At 41.2% G+C, this 15,523-nt stretch overlaps 1 protein-coding gene across 2 annotated transcripts in view; it reads right to left on the bottom strand.

The window, feature by feature from the left end:
• MCC (MCC regulator of Wnt signaling pathway) overlaps positions 1-15,523 on the bottom strand; it is a 540,260-nt gene that overhangs the window by 141,466 nt on the left and 383,271 nt on the right. For both annotated transcript variants that reach the window (XM_089684729.1, XM_089684730.1), the window contains one exon: positions 15,308-15,450. In XM_089684729.1, coding sequence (XP_089540855.1) covers positions 15,308-15,450 — 143 coding nt within the window. The remainder of the gene's footprint in view (positions 1-15,307; positions 15,451-15,523) is intronic.

Below are 15,523 nucleotides of genomic sequence, written 5' to 3'. Positions count from 1 at the left end.
GTCAAGTAAGCATCTACACAACAATAATTTTAAGACAGTGGTCTATTATTATCATACAGTATTTATATAGCGCCAACAGGTATGCTCAGCACTGTACAGTAGCAAGGGGGACATAACATGAGACAAGACAGTAACAATACACTACAAGAGGGGTTTGAAGGCCCTGCTCTTTCGAGCTTACAATCTAGGAGGGAGGGGAAGGTGGCACAGGAGGAGATGGCTGTGGGGGATGGAGTGGTGGGTGGAGTGGAGGAGGTTAGTTGTTAGGTGAGGTCGGGTGTTAGGTGAGGTTGGGGTAGACTTCCCTGAAGAGGAGGGTTTTCAGGGTGCGCCTGAAGGTGAGGAGGGTAGGTGACAGTCTGATGGATTGGGGTAGGGAGTTCCAGAGGATGGGGGAAGTCCTGGAGAAGTACTGCAATCGGGCGTGGGAGGAGGATCTATCAGTAAATTACATGGTACAATGTTACATTAGAAGTCTCAAATTTGTGAATAAACTGTATTATGAAAAAAACTAGGGTTAAAGTAGTTCTGAACCCAATCAATACAATCTCATATTCGTTTTAACATGTAAATGGAATTTACAAACTTGTTTATAGTATTTTGCAATATGCAGCTTTCTTTAAAATAATACCTGGCGACCCTGTCATAAAGGCCCTTGTTTAGGCACTTCTTGTTACCGACAAACAATGCTATGTTCTGGTCTCCTTCATTGTGATCAATCACATGTACCCCTGGAGGAGATTACAAAGCAGCTCTGCTGAGAAACATTGCTCAAGCATAGTGCACCTTTGCCCCAAGCAGGAGGCCAATGCAGAGCACGAATGTATATGCAATGCTGGAGCAAGCGCATAAAGTAAGTGGCTTAAAGAGGCTGCAGAAGATCAACAGCACTTACAGTACATAAAGGAAGAAAAACTTTACGGTATTTTATAGAAAAACATTGCAACTGCTTATGATACAAAGTCCTTTAGCAATTAAATGTCATCTTTAAAATTAGAAAAACCTTTGTGTATTTTTAATACTGAAAAATATTACACATATTATGCTTTTATGAAAGTACTTTTGAAGCAAAATTACCCTCATGATGGGGGGTAGTACTGGTGATCATCTCTGGTGAATCTGCATGTTTATACACAGCTCTTCCAATAAATGTTCTAGAAGGATATCAACAGTGATTAATATTTTAATGTGTTTCCTCGAAATAACTGCCCTTCGCGGCATACTAAAACAAAATGGGTAACTAATAGGACTTGATGTATTCTCCAGAACTTCTTAAATTCCCAACACAACAGAAAGGCATCTGCGCCCTTTGCATTCTTGCTGTAATATGCAAGTTTCTTGTCAGCCTCCCCCCATTCAACATGTATAATGCAAAGATCTGTGCACAGCATCATCTTAGCTGTCATCACTCCTCTCCATCTGTTAGACTAAATGTGGTCGTCTCTACTGTAATCATGGAGCAGGGTGGCCCCACAAACATTAAAGAACTTGTAATAATCTCAACCCTGCTGCCAAAACAGTATACAAAACAGTGTGTTGGGACCACGGCGTGATGGGGCTTGTACTATAACAATTGCTACATTTACCTTCAAGTTTTATTGTCAAGAAAGAGAAGATTAAAAAGCCAAGCGTTTGTCACAAGAAATGCCAGCTGAGAAGGGCAGCCAACCATAAACCTTTCAGAGAGTACACAAAGCTCAGATAATGTATCGCTTATATGGTTTAATCAGGGCTGGGATTGTTTTCTTTATCTTGATACTGGAGGCTAAATTGGATAGCTAATCAAAGTAAACTTGATAATATTCATATTGTGAATCCTTTGATATTTCATTATAATTAAATTGAGAAAAAAATGTAACAGGCTTAAATCAACCATTGTAAATGGCTATACGTAAAGTGGTTCTAAGGTAAAAAAAAAAAAAACCTTTCAATGCTAGCTTCCCCCAGCCCCCCTTAAATACTTACCTGAACCCAATTTCAATCCAGCACTATGCTGTCTGCAACAGCGCTGCTCTTCTCTCTCCTCTCTCACAAAAGGCTCAATCAAATCTGTGAGCAGAGAGCGGTGGGCAGTGCCTAGCCATACTATGTTTGTCATTGGACGAACACAGCTCAGCTTGGGTGCAAGTCCACAGCTTGATGTAGGGACACACTCTGCGACCCGGAGAGGACCACAGAAGAGCAGGTCTGGGGCCGCTCAGTGCAATACCATTGCACAGAGCATTTAAAAATAACATGCAACTCTTTCATTTGTGCCTTTTGCCCCATAATGTGCACAGCTCTCTATGTCTGACTCTGGCTATTATGCTGCAGGTGTTTTCTGCTGAAATAGAACACACTCATGAGGGAGAGAAGGAGACTCCATAGAGTGCTAATCTCAATGGAAAGATTCGTTGTAATTAGTTGGTAGGCGCTCTCTTTTAAACAATTTCTAAAGTCTGTGAAAAAAGGAATATTAAGAGGGTCAGACTAGTTTGGGTAGTGATACAGATATCTGTACAAGTGATTGGAATATGGACTTTGTTTTCACTAGCTAATGGCTTGATGAATAGTTAGGTAAGCCAGCTGGTAAGTCTACAGACCATTTCCCAGAGCAGACAGACTTGGACGTGAAACGGATTCATGATCTGGATCATGGCTTAGCAAAATTACTATGTATCAGGTTCAGCTTGGTGGCTAGAAAATAAAGAAAATCTGCCAGTGAAATGAAAAATTGGTGATTTTCATTCTTCAGGAGCACAGCATTTATTTGATACAGACTTGAGGTTTTGTGGTTATTTGGTGAAATACACATTAATGGCAAAGGGCTGGTCAAAACACAAACGTGAATAAATAAAATAGGATTTACAAGTGGCAGGTTTGCTTAGTCAGTAGTTCAGCAGTTAAGACAGAACTTAGTTTCTGACAGACCTCTAGTGTTACTGGTTTTGGTAGGCCTCATTTCACTTGAGTTGATTAATAACACACATTAGAGCGTTTACTGTTTTAACATGCATTTTTGAAGTTTTAATGAAGCTTGGCAAATGCCCTGTGTGATTTCTATTTGTTTTAAAGAAGAACGTCAAATGGGAAGTGATAAAGTCATCAGATCTCAACTATGGTTAGGCGTTGGTGTGATTGGTTCTGGTGCAGTAGTCTGTAATTAGGGGGTTAAAACAGGTGGTGAGTAGGCAATACAATGCCGCCTGTCTATTGCTGGCAGAAAAGAAATCCAAAAGCGTATCGTGCTTCAGACAGTAAAGCAAGTCTAAATGAGGCCATAGACTTTTACTGGGGCTTTCAAATGCTGCAAAGCATGGTTAAACTGACATGGTGTGTAGTTTGTATGCACCACAAAGCGCGCCATAAAAACGCATCAACCGCAACATGCATAGGTGTGAAACAGGTCTTATTAAAGTCAGTTCTTTACAAGACCAAAATATTGGTAATATAGGGTAGAATTTGTCAGTTCTGTCTCAAAGCAACATAGTGCTGTACAGGAGCAGCAAGAAAGATCTGAGATAAATATGAGAACATTTGCAATAATTGTGCTGCGTCACTCATAAATTCCTTCTTCTGCTGCCCCAAAATTGCACTGCAGCAGAATAAAACCTGCCTCTGAGCACTTCCTAATTGTGCATCTGTTTTCAGTGAAAATTTGTCTCGCCCTATGCGATAAATCTTCTTGCAAACCTGTTCAAATTTGTTGCAGTTAACTTCTCAGGATACCAGATGCAGAGGTCACAAATACACATAAGAACTGCTGCATACACTTGCTCACAGGCAGCGTGATTTGAATTTAACTTGTTGCCACTTTGCTTGATAAATGCCCCTCTTACAGTTTGGGTGATGGTGAAAATTAGTAAACTGTAGTGTTTTAAAGGCTTTAAGCCAATCATTTGACTATTTCTGATGAGTCCTATTGCTCATTGCGTGAGTAGTGTTTCACAGAGTACATGTATTTGTATCTACATTTGCCTTCCTACAGAAGCCCCCTAGCTCATGCTCCTAACACACACAGAAAACGGTTTAGAACAATGCCAATTACCCTTCCCTTTATGTTTTTGCATTGTGGAAGCAACCAGAGCAAAACCAAGTCAACATGTGAAGAACATAATTCAATGCATAGCGGTCTGGATAGGTGTGATCTAAACCCAGGACCCAGAGCAACAAGACAACAGCACCTATTAGTCACTGTACTGTGGAAGAGAACAGCTTATTGCAAAAAAAAGTTATTAGTGTGTAGTAGTTTGGTTCTATTTTTCGCTAGTAGCTATTTACAAACATATGTATTTTATTAGATAGAGCTATGAAAACACTACAATTTAAACTCATGAAAATTACAGCCCTGTGTTACACCATTACTTTATCTACGCTCAATAATTTCAGGTGACCATCTCAATATGACAGCATGTACCACACTAGAAAGGCTACCTTGCTTAAAGTGTAACTAAAGGCAACACCTTTTTTGCGGGGGTTGGATGGAGTGGTAGACGAATTAGAACACCTGTCAGTCTTGCTGTCTGTATCCCCATTTGGGAGATTCATTCTCTCTATTTGTCCTGTTTACCATTATCACTGAAAATGAAATTAAAAAAAATTCAGAATTTTGTGTTGACTTCAGAACAGCATAGTTGCCAACAGTCCCGAATTGCCGTGACACTCATGGATTTTTATAACCTGTCCCAACCAAAACTTGTCCTGGGCAAAATGAAGATTGGTCACAGACAGACACTAGGGCAAGCTGAAGCTCAGACACTCGCACTGCGGTGCTGCCGGGCTGACTGGAGGTGGGTACAGGTTCCCCTCTCTACCTGCACCCCTCCCCCTTCCCCCAGCAGTGATCACTCAGGCAGCTTAGCTATTGAGGACTGTGTAACACCCGCAGCAAGGAGGAAGGCAGTGATTGGGTAGGACTAAAAGAAGGGGGTGTGGCCAGCCTTTGGTGATTGTGCCTGGCCATGTCTCCTGCCTCTGGAAGATGGAAAGCTAATATCAGGATCTGATAATCGTTGTATTTGAAACTGGGTGTAAGTGGAGGCAGCATAATAGCCAGGTCTGATGAGATGACACAGTTTCTAAACTGAATGACCAGATATGCATCCTATCTCAACTCTGATCTGTCCACTCCTTTGGTTTGTTTGTGCTTTGCATAAGGCCAGCCACCATTTGTTCCTACAATAGGGATTACAGTTAACCCTTGATACAACCAGGTTTACAGTTTATGAGCTTTATGCTCCATGGGTTTATATACAGTATACTGGCTCCAAGGCTTATACAGTGGCTGACCTATATATACTTTCCTAGTCTCAGGCAGATAAGCTGCTTAAACCACATTAACTGTTACTAACCAGTTTACCTTCTAATTCCTTAAAACACAGCAATATAACTGGGCAAATATATAAAAGTATTGGGACACCACTCCAAATCACTGGATTCAGGTGTTCCAATCACCTCCATGTGTGTATAAAATAAAGCACCTAGGCATGCAGACTGCTTCTACAAACATTTGTGAAAGAATGGGTCACTGTCAGGAGCTCAGTGAATTCAACTGTGGTACCGTGATAGGTCCATCTGTGAAATTTCCTTGCTACTAAACTGTTATTGGTATTATAACAAAGTGGAAGCAACTGGGAGCAACAGCAACTCAGCCACGAAGTGGAAGGCCACGTAAAATGAAAGAGCGGGGTCAGCACATGCTGAAGCACACAGTGCGCGGAAGTCACTGTCTGCAGAGTCAATAGCTAAAGATCTCCAAACTTCCTGTGGCCTTCAGATTAGAATAACAGTGCACAGAGCTTCATGGAGTGGGTTTCCATGGCCGAGCAGCTACATCCAAGCCTTACATCACCAAGTGCAATGCAAAGTGTTGGATGCATTAGTTTAAAGCACGCTGCCACTGGACTCTAGAGCAGTGGAGACGTGTTCTCTGCTTCGCTGTCTTGAAATCCGATGGACGTGTCTGGGTTTGGTGGTTGCCAGGAGAACGGAACTTGTCTGACTGCATTGTGCCAAGTATAAAGTTTGGTGGAGGGAGGATTATGCTGCGGGGCTATGTTTCAGGGGATGGGCTTGGCCCCTTAGTTCCAGGAAGGGAACTCTTAAGACATCAGCATGCCAAGATATTTTGGACAATTTCATGCTCCCAATTTTGCGGGAACAGTTTGGGGATGGCCCCTTCCTGTTCGAACATGACTGCACACCAGTGCACAAAGCAAGGTCCATAAAGACATGGATAAGCGAGTTTGGGGTGGAGGAACTTGACTGGCCTGCGCAGAGTCCTGTCCTCAACCCAACAGAACACTTTTGGCATGAGTTAGAGTGGAGACTGCAAGCCAGGCCTTCTCGTCCGACATCAGTGCCTGACCGCATAAATGCGCTTCTGGAAGAATGGTCAAACATTCCCATAGACACACTCCTAAACCTTGTGGACAGCCTTCCCAGAAGAGGTGAAGCTGTTATAGCTGCAAAAGGATGGGCCAACTCAATAATGAACCCTACAGACCAAGACTGGGATGGTGTGTGTGTGTGTGTGTGGTGTGTGTGGTGTGTGTGGTGTGTGGTGTGTGGTGTGTGGTGTGTGGTGTGTGTGTGTGTGTGTGTGTGTGTGTGTGTGTAAATAAAAAGGCAGGCGTCCCAATACTTTTGGCAATATAATGTGTGTATAATGTATGTATATATATATTAGAACCACACCCATATTACATGAATGCCCCGCCCCTAATTATTAAAGTAATGCTCTGCCTACAGTGGCTTTCTGGACACACAGAAAAAAAGGTGTCCCTAAAACTTTTTGGAAATGTTGGCAACTATGAAACAGTAATAGAGGTGAAATGTTCCAATGGGGGCACTAGCTCTGCTGATACACCGGCATTCCCTTACTGCTTTTGCTTTAGGACAGGAAATGAAGGGAAATCTCCCCAATGTTACACAGATGGCAAGAAAAAAACAATGGCAGGGGTTATAACCCACCTTTACTCCATCTAAAATAAAAAAAAAAGTTTGCCTTCAGTTACACTTTAAAGGAGATCTAAACTCACAGCACAAACTTTCATTTTATAAAACATCAGCAAAAAAACTACTTTTCATGTTCTGCTGGTCGTCTCTTTCCACAACTTCCTGGATTGCCTACATACTGTTGGTGTGCTTTCGGCCCCATCCACAACTCCCGGGTCTGACACCCTGTGGCGGGTCACCATCTGGCGGTGTCACAATGATTTTATCAAGCTGGTTTGGAAGTACTTTTTTTTTTTCATCAATGACAGCAGTTGAGCAACACTATAAAAACTCTTAAGGGAATACTCCAATATTATCTAAAACCTTGTTTTTTAGTTCACAGATTTTATACAAGTGGCATCCACTCCTGAAAAAGACACACGTCGAATTTTAGGATGCACTCCTTTTTAGCAATATGGTTATATGTGCATACCTGTATGTACTAATTATATTAATACATAAGGAATGCACCAAAATTTCGACCACCGAAAATGTGTACTACAGATGTGAGGGGGGGAGCAGCAGAGAAAGGCAGGAGAGGAACAGTGTATACAGTGGCTGGCTGTCTCTATATGTCAGTGCTGGTTTTTAAATCTAATTACCGGCTTTTTTTTCCTTTACAATAGCTCAGAGAATGAGCTTTCACTCTCCCTAAGCTAAAAGAAATAGTTTCTTGTTAGTTTCTTTCCCAAGCTAAAAGAAACAAAAAGTTTCCTTTAGCTCTGGGGAAAGTGACAGCTCATTATCTGAGCTATAGGGAAAAAAAAAAAAGCCGGCAATTGCATTTAAAAACTGACACTGACATATAGTGACAGCCAGTGATGGAGCCTCTCTGTATACACGGAACCTTGTAGCTCTCCCCATTGTGTCTTTTCCCCTATGCTAGCATTGTGTCCACAGTAGTACTTGCGTAGGCAGGGCAGAGTAGGACTGGGATAGAGGGATTACTTTGAAGCAGTTGGCCAGCTTAAGCATGTATTGCAATATGTGTGAACTAAATATCCCTATTTATTGCAAAGTCTGCTTGAAAGGGTATATACCAGTGTGCAGAGGGTCCTTCAGAATGTCTCTGACACTGCTCCCTCACTGTATACACTGCTCCTCTCCTGCTTCCTCCTTGCACACACTGCCCTCCACAACCCCGTTTCCTACAAAGGGGACCGGTCACTCATATGTTATCACATAGGGGACTATTGTCCTCTATGTGATAGCAATAAAATCATAACTTAAAAAAAAATAAAAATATACATGAAAGTAGAAAAAAATTGGAGCCTCCCCACCCCCACATACGCAGAAATTCTGGTTTCAGTTCGGTTTTTGAGCCACATGCATTCTGAATTTTCTGTATTGGTTTCAGCACCAGAATTTTCATTTCAGTGCACCACTAATTCATACCCTAGGCTGATGTATGTTGGATAACACAAATCAGCTTATTATTTTAATTTATGAGACTTACACATGTATTGGTCATTAAACTGACATTTTACATATAATCTACTTACTTGCTATGCCTCATTTAAAGTCCCATGGGCAATTATTTTAATTAGTATATGACATGATAGGCCATACTCCTGACCACTGCATGCCATACATTGGGCTGCGTACAACATTCCTGACCACTGTGCTATGTACACTAGGCTGTAAATGACATAATCCTGATCTTTGCGCTCTGTACACTGCAAAGTATGAGACATACTAGTGCACACTGTGTGCTGGGTTGTATATGAGAAACTCTTGATCATTTCATTCTAGGGATATAATATACTCCTGACCCATTCTATCTGGTATTTTGTACAAATGTTGCTTGAGACCAAGTAGTTATTGACCATCTTAATGTTGTTCTTCAAGGCAGTCTGTGAACAGAAACGCATATGTAATATAAGAGTTTACATTTTTTTTTTCCACAAATGATTGTTCTGAGGTATATGCCTGTGAGACTCTTACTCTGTACACAGTAAGTAGGCTTAAGTTCAAAGCCCCTCCCACCGTTCGCACAATATTGCCACACCCACAATCCAGTGTGCCATACTACATGCACGCGGCCTAATTATTCTATTCTTCCTACTCAAGGCTGAGCTCCCCTCCCACCAGGAAAAAAATATCCACAGCCCCGTTTCAAACCTTAGTTAGTAATGTAAAACCTTTCAAAGTAAAGACAACATTTTAAGGCAAGAAAATTGGTTTCCGGGAAAAATAACTTTCAAAAATATCTTACAATAAAAATACATTTAATATGTAACTAAAGAAGGAAATTTGCTATAAAAAGCATCATAATAATTTAAGGAATCAGAACAAGCTTTGTGTTTATTCTTGAGGGAATATAAAGCCTACAGGACCGAATTTTTGCTCTTGGGCCTTGTGAAAAGTGACAAATAGTTCAATATGTGATTCTAATATAAAAAGCATGAACATGTGCTTGAGCTACTCTTTATAGTAAGCTAAAAATAAAAATCTACAAACACAATAGAAAGAGCTCTGCATCTGGTTTAAAAAACCAATAGTTTGTGCCAAAAACCGCAATAATCGTATTTGTTAATGTCAGCAAGTGACAAAATTATTTTGGAAAATTTAGCAGAAACATATGGTTGCGCCATGGGAAAACGGCTTGCTTAAACAGCACAAATACCCTTAACACTTTGAAAGTGGAAAAATCTTACTTGGTTTATTCTAGGATACTTTCAGGATTTTTAACACTCTGGTGCCAGTTTTTAAATAGTGATATGGCCCAACTTTAACAACAATGATGCTTAAAAATAATTTAAAAAATGATATACTTCAGCACACTTCTTACATCTTCCTAGCACAGTCTTATACATTTGCTTTGTGCTTTGTGACTCTAAAGCAAGCAAAGTCCTAAAAATTCTCATGAATGACAAAAATTATCGATAGGAATCACATGACTGATTGGTCATGTGACAGGACTATGCTTCTAACCTGGAATGTTCTCTGCAGCATTATGCACAGAAAAACTCTAAAAGACACCATAGGCTCCACACCGTGCTTTCCATGTTATGAATGACACAATGACAAAATGCAGGTGCAATGTGGAGTAATCATTGTCCTGCAAATAATGGATATCCTCTTTTCATTATAAACTGGCCCCTACATAACTGGGTCTATTCTACAGTATTTGCATGTCTACCAACAAAGTGAAACAGCTATATTAATAAAAAAAAGTCCATGAGAAAAGTACAGCCAATTTGCATAATTAATAACTGATCTGACTTTACAAGAGAAATCTTCCTGCATGCATTTTTGCATGCAAGCAAAAAAACTTGAACCTCTTGCGGTAGCAGGCTCCTGTAATTCTTGGCACGGCAACATTCAAAAAGGTAGAGGGAAGGCCATAACCAATAGCCATACTGCATTGTGCAGTAGTGTCTATCAAACACTGATAGAAGGAGAAAACAGAGGAACGGTCTCACCAGTGGACTATTGATAATAAAAGTCAAATGAATCAGAGTGAGGCACATCCAAAACCAGGCTGAATTGCTAGATTGCAGGTACAGGGAGAATAGGAACGGGACCTGCTGTGCTTTCTTGCAAAGGTTGCTGTAGCAAACCCTGCACAAAATTATAAATAAATTGACAAGTTAAAGTGTTCCCCACATATACAGCAGGTAAAATAAATATTGAACATGTCGCCATTTTTCTCAGTAAATATATTTCTAAAGGTGCTATTGACATGACATTTTCGCCACGTCAGTAACAACCCATGCAATCCATACATACAAAGAAACCAAAACAAATAAGTTCAGAAATTAAGTTATGTGTAATAAAATGGAATGACATGGGGAAAAAGTATTGAACACATGAAGAAAGGGAGGTGCAAAACGGCAGGGAAACCAAGACATCAGCTGAAATCTATCAGTAATTAGAACTAAGTCCTGCCCCTTGTCAGTGCAAATTAATATCAGCAGGTTCAGTCTGATGGTCTATAAAAAGGTTTCTCATTATCAAGGTGTCAAACAAGAAACATCTCATGATGGGTAGAAGAGAGTTCTCTAAAGGACTTTGCAGCCTTAGTACTGTTGGGGCCATAATCCGGAAGTGGAAAGATAATCATTTCACCATAACCTGGCCACGACCAAGTGCTGTTTGCAATAGTTCTGACAGAGGAGTGAAAAGAATTATCAAAAGAGTTGTCTAAGAGCCAAGGACCACTTGTGGAGACCTTCAGAAAGACCTGGAATTAGCAGGCACAATTGTTTCAAAGAAAACAATAAGTAATGCACTCAACCGCCATGGCCTGTATGCACACTCACCATGCAAGACTCCATTGCTGAAGAAAAAGCATGTTGAAGCTTGTTTAAAGTTTGCTGCACAACATTTAGACAAGACTGTGAAATACTAGAAGAAAATAGTCTGGTCAGATGAGACCAAATTTGAACTCTTTGGATGCCATAATACACATCATGTTTGGAGGTCAAATGGCACTGCACATCACCCCAAAACACACCATACCAACAGTGAAGTTTGGAGGTGGGAACATCATGGTGTGGGGCTGGTTTTTAGCATAAAGTACTGGCAAACTTCATATCATTGAAGGATGAATGGAAAAATGTACCAAGACATTCTTGAGAAAAATCTGATGCCATCTACCAGGATGATGAAGATAAAACGAGGGTGGACATTTCAGCAAGACAATGATTCCAAACACAAAGCCAAGGAAACTCTCAATTGGTTTCAAAGAAAGAAAATAAAGCTGCAAGAATGGCCCAGCCAATCACCTGACATGAATCCAATAGAAAATCTATGGAAAGGACTAAGGATCTCAGTTCATAGAAGAGGTCCACGGAACCTTCAAGATGTTAAGACTGTTTATGTGGAAGAATGGGCCAAAATCACACCTGAGCAATGCATGTGACTAGTTTCTCCATACAGGAGGTGTCTTGAAGCTGTCATTACCAACAAAGGATTTTGTATCAACGCGGTTGTAAAGATTCAAGGTTTTTTAACTTCATGCATTCTATGTATGAAGGTAAAAAACCTTGTGTGTAGCAGTGCCCCCAGCACCCTCAATACTTATTTGAGCCCCATCGAGATCCAGCAATTTGCACAACAGCCTCGGCTTTCCCAGGTCTCTGCCTTCTCATTGGCTCCAGCTGCTGTCAGTCACAACCAGTCAGCCAATGAAGAGAAATAGGGGACGGGACCAAGCTGCGGCTGTGTGTGTGAATGGACACACGGAGCAACAGGTGCCCCATAGCAAGTTGCTTGCTATGGGGGCACCCGACAGAAAGGAGGAGCCAGGAGAGCCTGCGAAGGACCCACGAAGAGGAGGATCCAGACTGCTCTGTGCAAATCCATTGCACAGATCAGGTAAGTATAGACATGTTTGTTATTTTATAAAAAAAAAAAAAGAACCTTTAGTACTGTTTGAAGATTTAACGTGTTCAATACTTTTCCCTGTGGCATTCCATTTTATTACACATAACTTAATTTCTGAACTTATTTGTTTTGGTTTCTTTGTATGTATGGATTGCATGGGTTGCTACCGACGTGGTGAAAATTTCTTTTACAAAGAATTTTATTATAGAATAGGAAACAGCAAAAAAGTCAGTCAAGAACATATGCAATGACCAGCAGAAATATAACATGCAAAAGATTCGATGGATAATACAGAATAATACAGAAATTGCAAAAATGATAGACATTTAGAGACTAATAACATAATAGACTCTCAGGAAAAATTGTTGCAGAATCAGCATATAGAATACGAGATAAATAAAAGAAGGATCCTCTCTGAGTACAGAGAGGCACTTAACATGCAGTGCTCTCAAAGGAGTCCAGCACATGGATGCAGTTTTGCTGGTACGGGACTCAAAATAGGAATCATAATCAGCTCAAATAACCTGAAGAAGACTGACTAGGCAAGAGGCCTCCAGGGGACCACGGCAGAGAAAAGAAAAAATTTATACCAAAGGTCAAAAAATAAGCTGGTATATAAGTTTTATATCGACAAGAGGGACTGGTCGAATCTTGACGGTTGAGCTATATCAAGCCAAGGACGCCATGTCTGTAAAAATTTTGTATGGGTGTCTAACAGTATAGCTGTCAACTTTCCATTGACCATTATAAAGTTCATCTGGCTTTTGACAGCCTCGAAGCTGAGGAGGGGAGTCTTCCAAGCTCTCGCAATCGTCAGCTTGGTGGCCATTACCAAGTGCGACGCTAACTGCCGTTCAGGATGAAGTAGGCCCACTAATGGTTTAAATAACAGTGCTTCGTATGGGTTGCGTTTAATGTCTGAGTGAAACATGGAGAGTGAAACGTGGAGAAGGGCATAAACTCTGATCCACAATCTGCACACCTTGGGGCAAGACCACCAAATATGGACCATGGTACCCGTCTGTTGACAACCTCAAAAGCAAGTCAGGGAATATGTGGGAATAAAACGAGCCAGACGAGCAGGCGTGTAATACCATCTATAAAGAACCTTGTAAGTGTTTTCTAGAATGATAACATTCCTAGAACATTTGGATAATTGTTGGGTCATGATCCGCCAATCCTGCTGATCTAGAGTGCCCCCAAGTTCCGACTGCCAACGCTGATGATAAGAACGGACTGGAGGAGTTCTATGGGAAATAATGGAAGAGTAGACCAGGGAAATTAAGCCCGGAGCATGGGGTCTATGTCTACATTGACTTTCAAAGGGGATCAACCTATAGGGTCCCGAACGTGTCTGTATTAAAGTACAGATAAAGTGGCGGAGTTGAAGGTATCCAAAATTTTCCCGCAATGGGATATTGTAAGAAGAGCGCAGCTTCAAAGGTGAGTATCCGAGTGGGAGAGAGCATAGAATGAATATCATGGAAGCCATTTGCTTGCCTCCAAGCATACTGTCCAGGATTGTCAAGACCTGGGGGAAATAATGGATTGTGTAGCAACCGTAGTAACAGTAGATGGGCAGAAATAAGGCCAGCAGAATATTTAATGGAGTCCCAAATACAGAGTGTTAGCGTCAACGTCGGACTAAGGGATGAGGGTCGATGATTAGAACGTGGTAAAATTTCATGTCAATAGCACCATTAGAAATTTACCAAGAAAAATGGTGACGTGTTCATTACTTATTTTACCCGCTGTATATTGTATATCAGGGATACCTATATGTCTGGAGTTCACGTTTAAAGCTGAATTCCAGACAGAATGTTTTTCCCTATACAGAAAGGAAGACTTAAAACGTTTTCAGATTTTTATACTGTCCCCAGTGAGAGATTCCCTTTATGTGCATACCACACAATGAATCATTTGGCTGGACGAAAACTTAGAAACAGTTGTGGTTACCAAGTACAGATCTATGGACCAGACTATTCACTTACCTCCCTATAATGCTCTATAGTGTGCCTGACAATATAGTCCTGCTGTCAGGACCACTGCTACCCAATGCTGAATTACCAGTACTTAACCATGTTAAGATAATTCTATATGAACCAACATAGCAATATGTTCAGGCAGCCCAATGTTTGACAAATTTGCCCAGATATTTTGTTGCACAAATCTGAAAATATCCAGATGCTTGCTTCCAAGCCAAGCTGAAATATCTTGCAGGATCATGGTGACCACATCAGTTGAAAAACTTAGACATGTTGCTCTGTACACTTTATGGCACACACGGCAAACACAAGGCCGGGGGGCTGAATCCAGACTGCAAGGCCATTTCATATGGCCCTCACTCCTCTCCTGCAGCAACCCCCTTGGCCTCTGCCTCCAACTTGTCTCAGCAGATAGCACAGAATTGAGAACAGAACTCCTCCTCCAGATCCTGCGCTTCTCCGTGCAAAGAGTCTTTTCTGTGACCACCCCCCCAGTCATGTCTCAGCAGTATAGAGGAAGACAGAACTCAGCATTCAGAAGGCTTCACCAGCTCACTCCAGTCCTCATCTGGTCCTCCTCCAGGCCCTGCACGTTCTGCTTCCCAGCTCCTTCCTTGCAGCAGCACAAGGTAAGGGGGGTGCACTGTGATGTAAAAGGAGGGTGGGGGACTCATTGACATCTGGTGTTCTGAACATCTAGCCTTACAGATACAACTGGCCCTTTGAGGGCAACTATAATGCTGATATGGCCCACAATGAAATGGCGTTTGACATCCCTGCCTTATGGTATCTGAAGCCCTTTGGGCTCTGTGCAGCAGAAAAGAATGAACAGGCAGTAAATTTACACATACAAATATATTCCACCTAATTTTGAAAATAAACTCATAAGGCAAGGGGAGCAGGCTAATCCACACACAGCACAATTATCAAATCAGGTGTATTACATAATTGCAAAAGTTATGTACTCAACAATGAATTGCAGGAAGTCTTTTTGTGATTTCATGTTATTAACTTACCCATATCAACTGTAACCATTGTGGACTGATTCTCCAACAAAGAGACTGAGGCCTGGTCTTGGTCTATGCTGCGGGAATCATCATTGGTTTCAAGCTGGCTGTGACTGTGTTCTGAGCGTAGCTCTGAATACTCATCTTCCTCCCTGTAGACAGACAAGTACACATATCATTACTTATTCCACATTATGGCTACGTTATCTCCTGCTTTCAAGGAGT

Source organism: Staurois parvus, unplaced genomic scaffold (genome assembly GCF_062004578.1).
Source record: "Staurois parvus isolate SC_StPar_1 unplaced genomic scaffold, SC_StPar_1.0 ptg000354l, whole genome shotgun sequence".
NCBI lineage: Eukaryota > Metazoa > Chordata > Amphibia > Anura > Ranidae > Staurois > Staurois parvus.
This window is presented reverse-complemented; position numbering and strand designations above follow the sequence as displayed.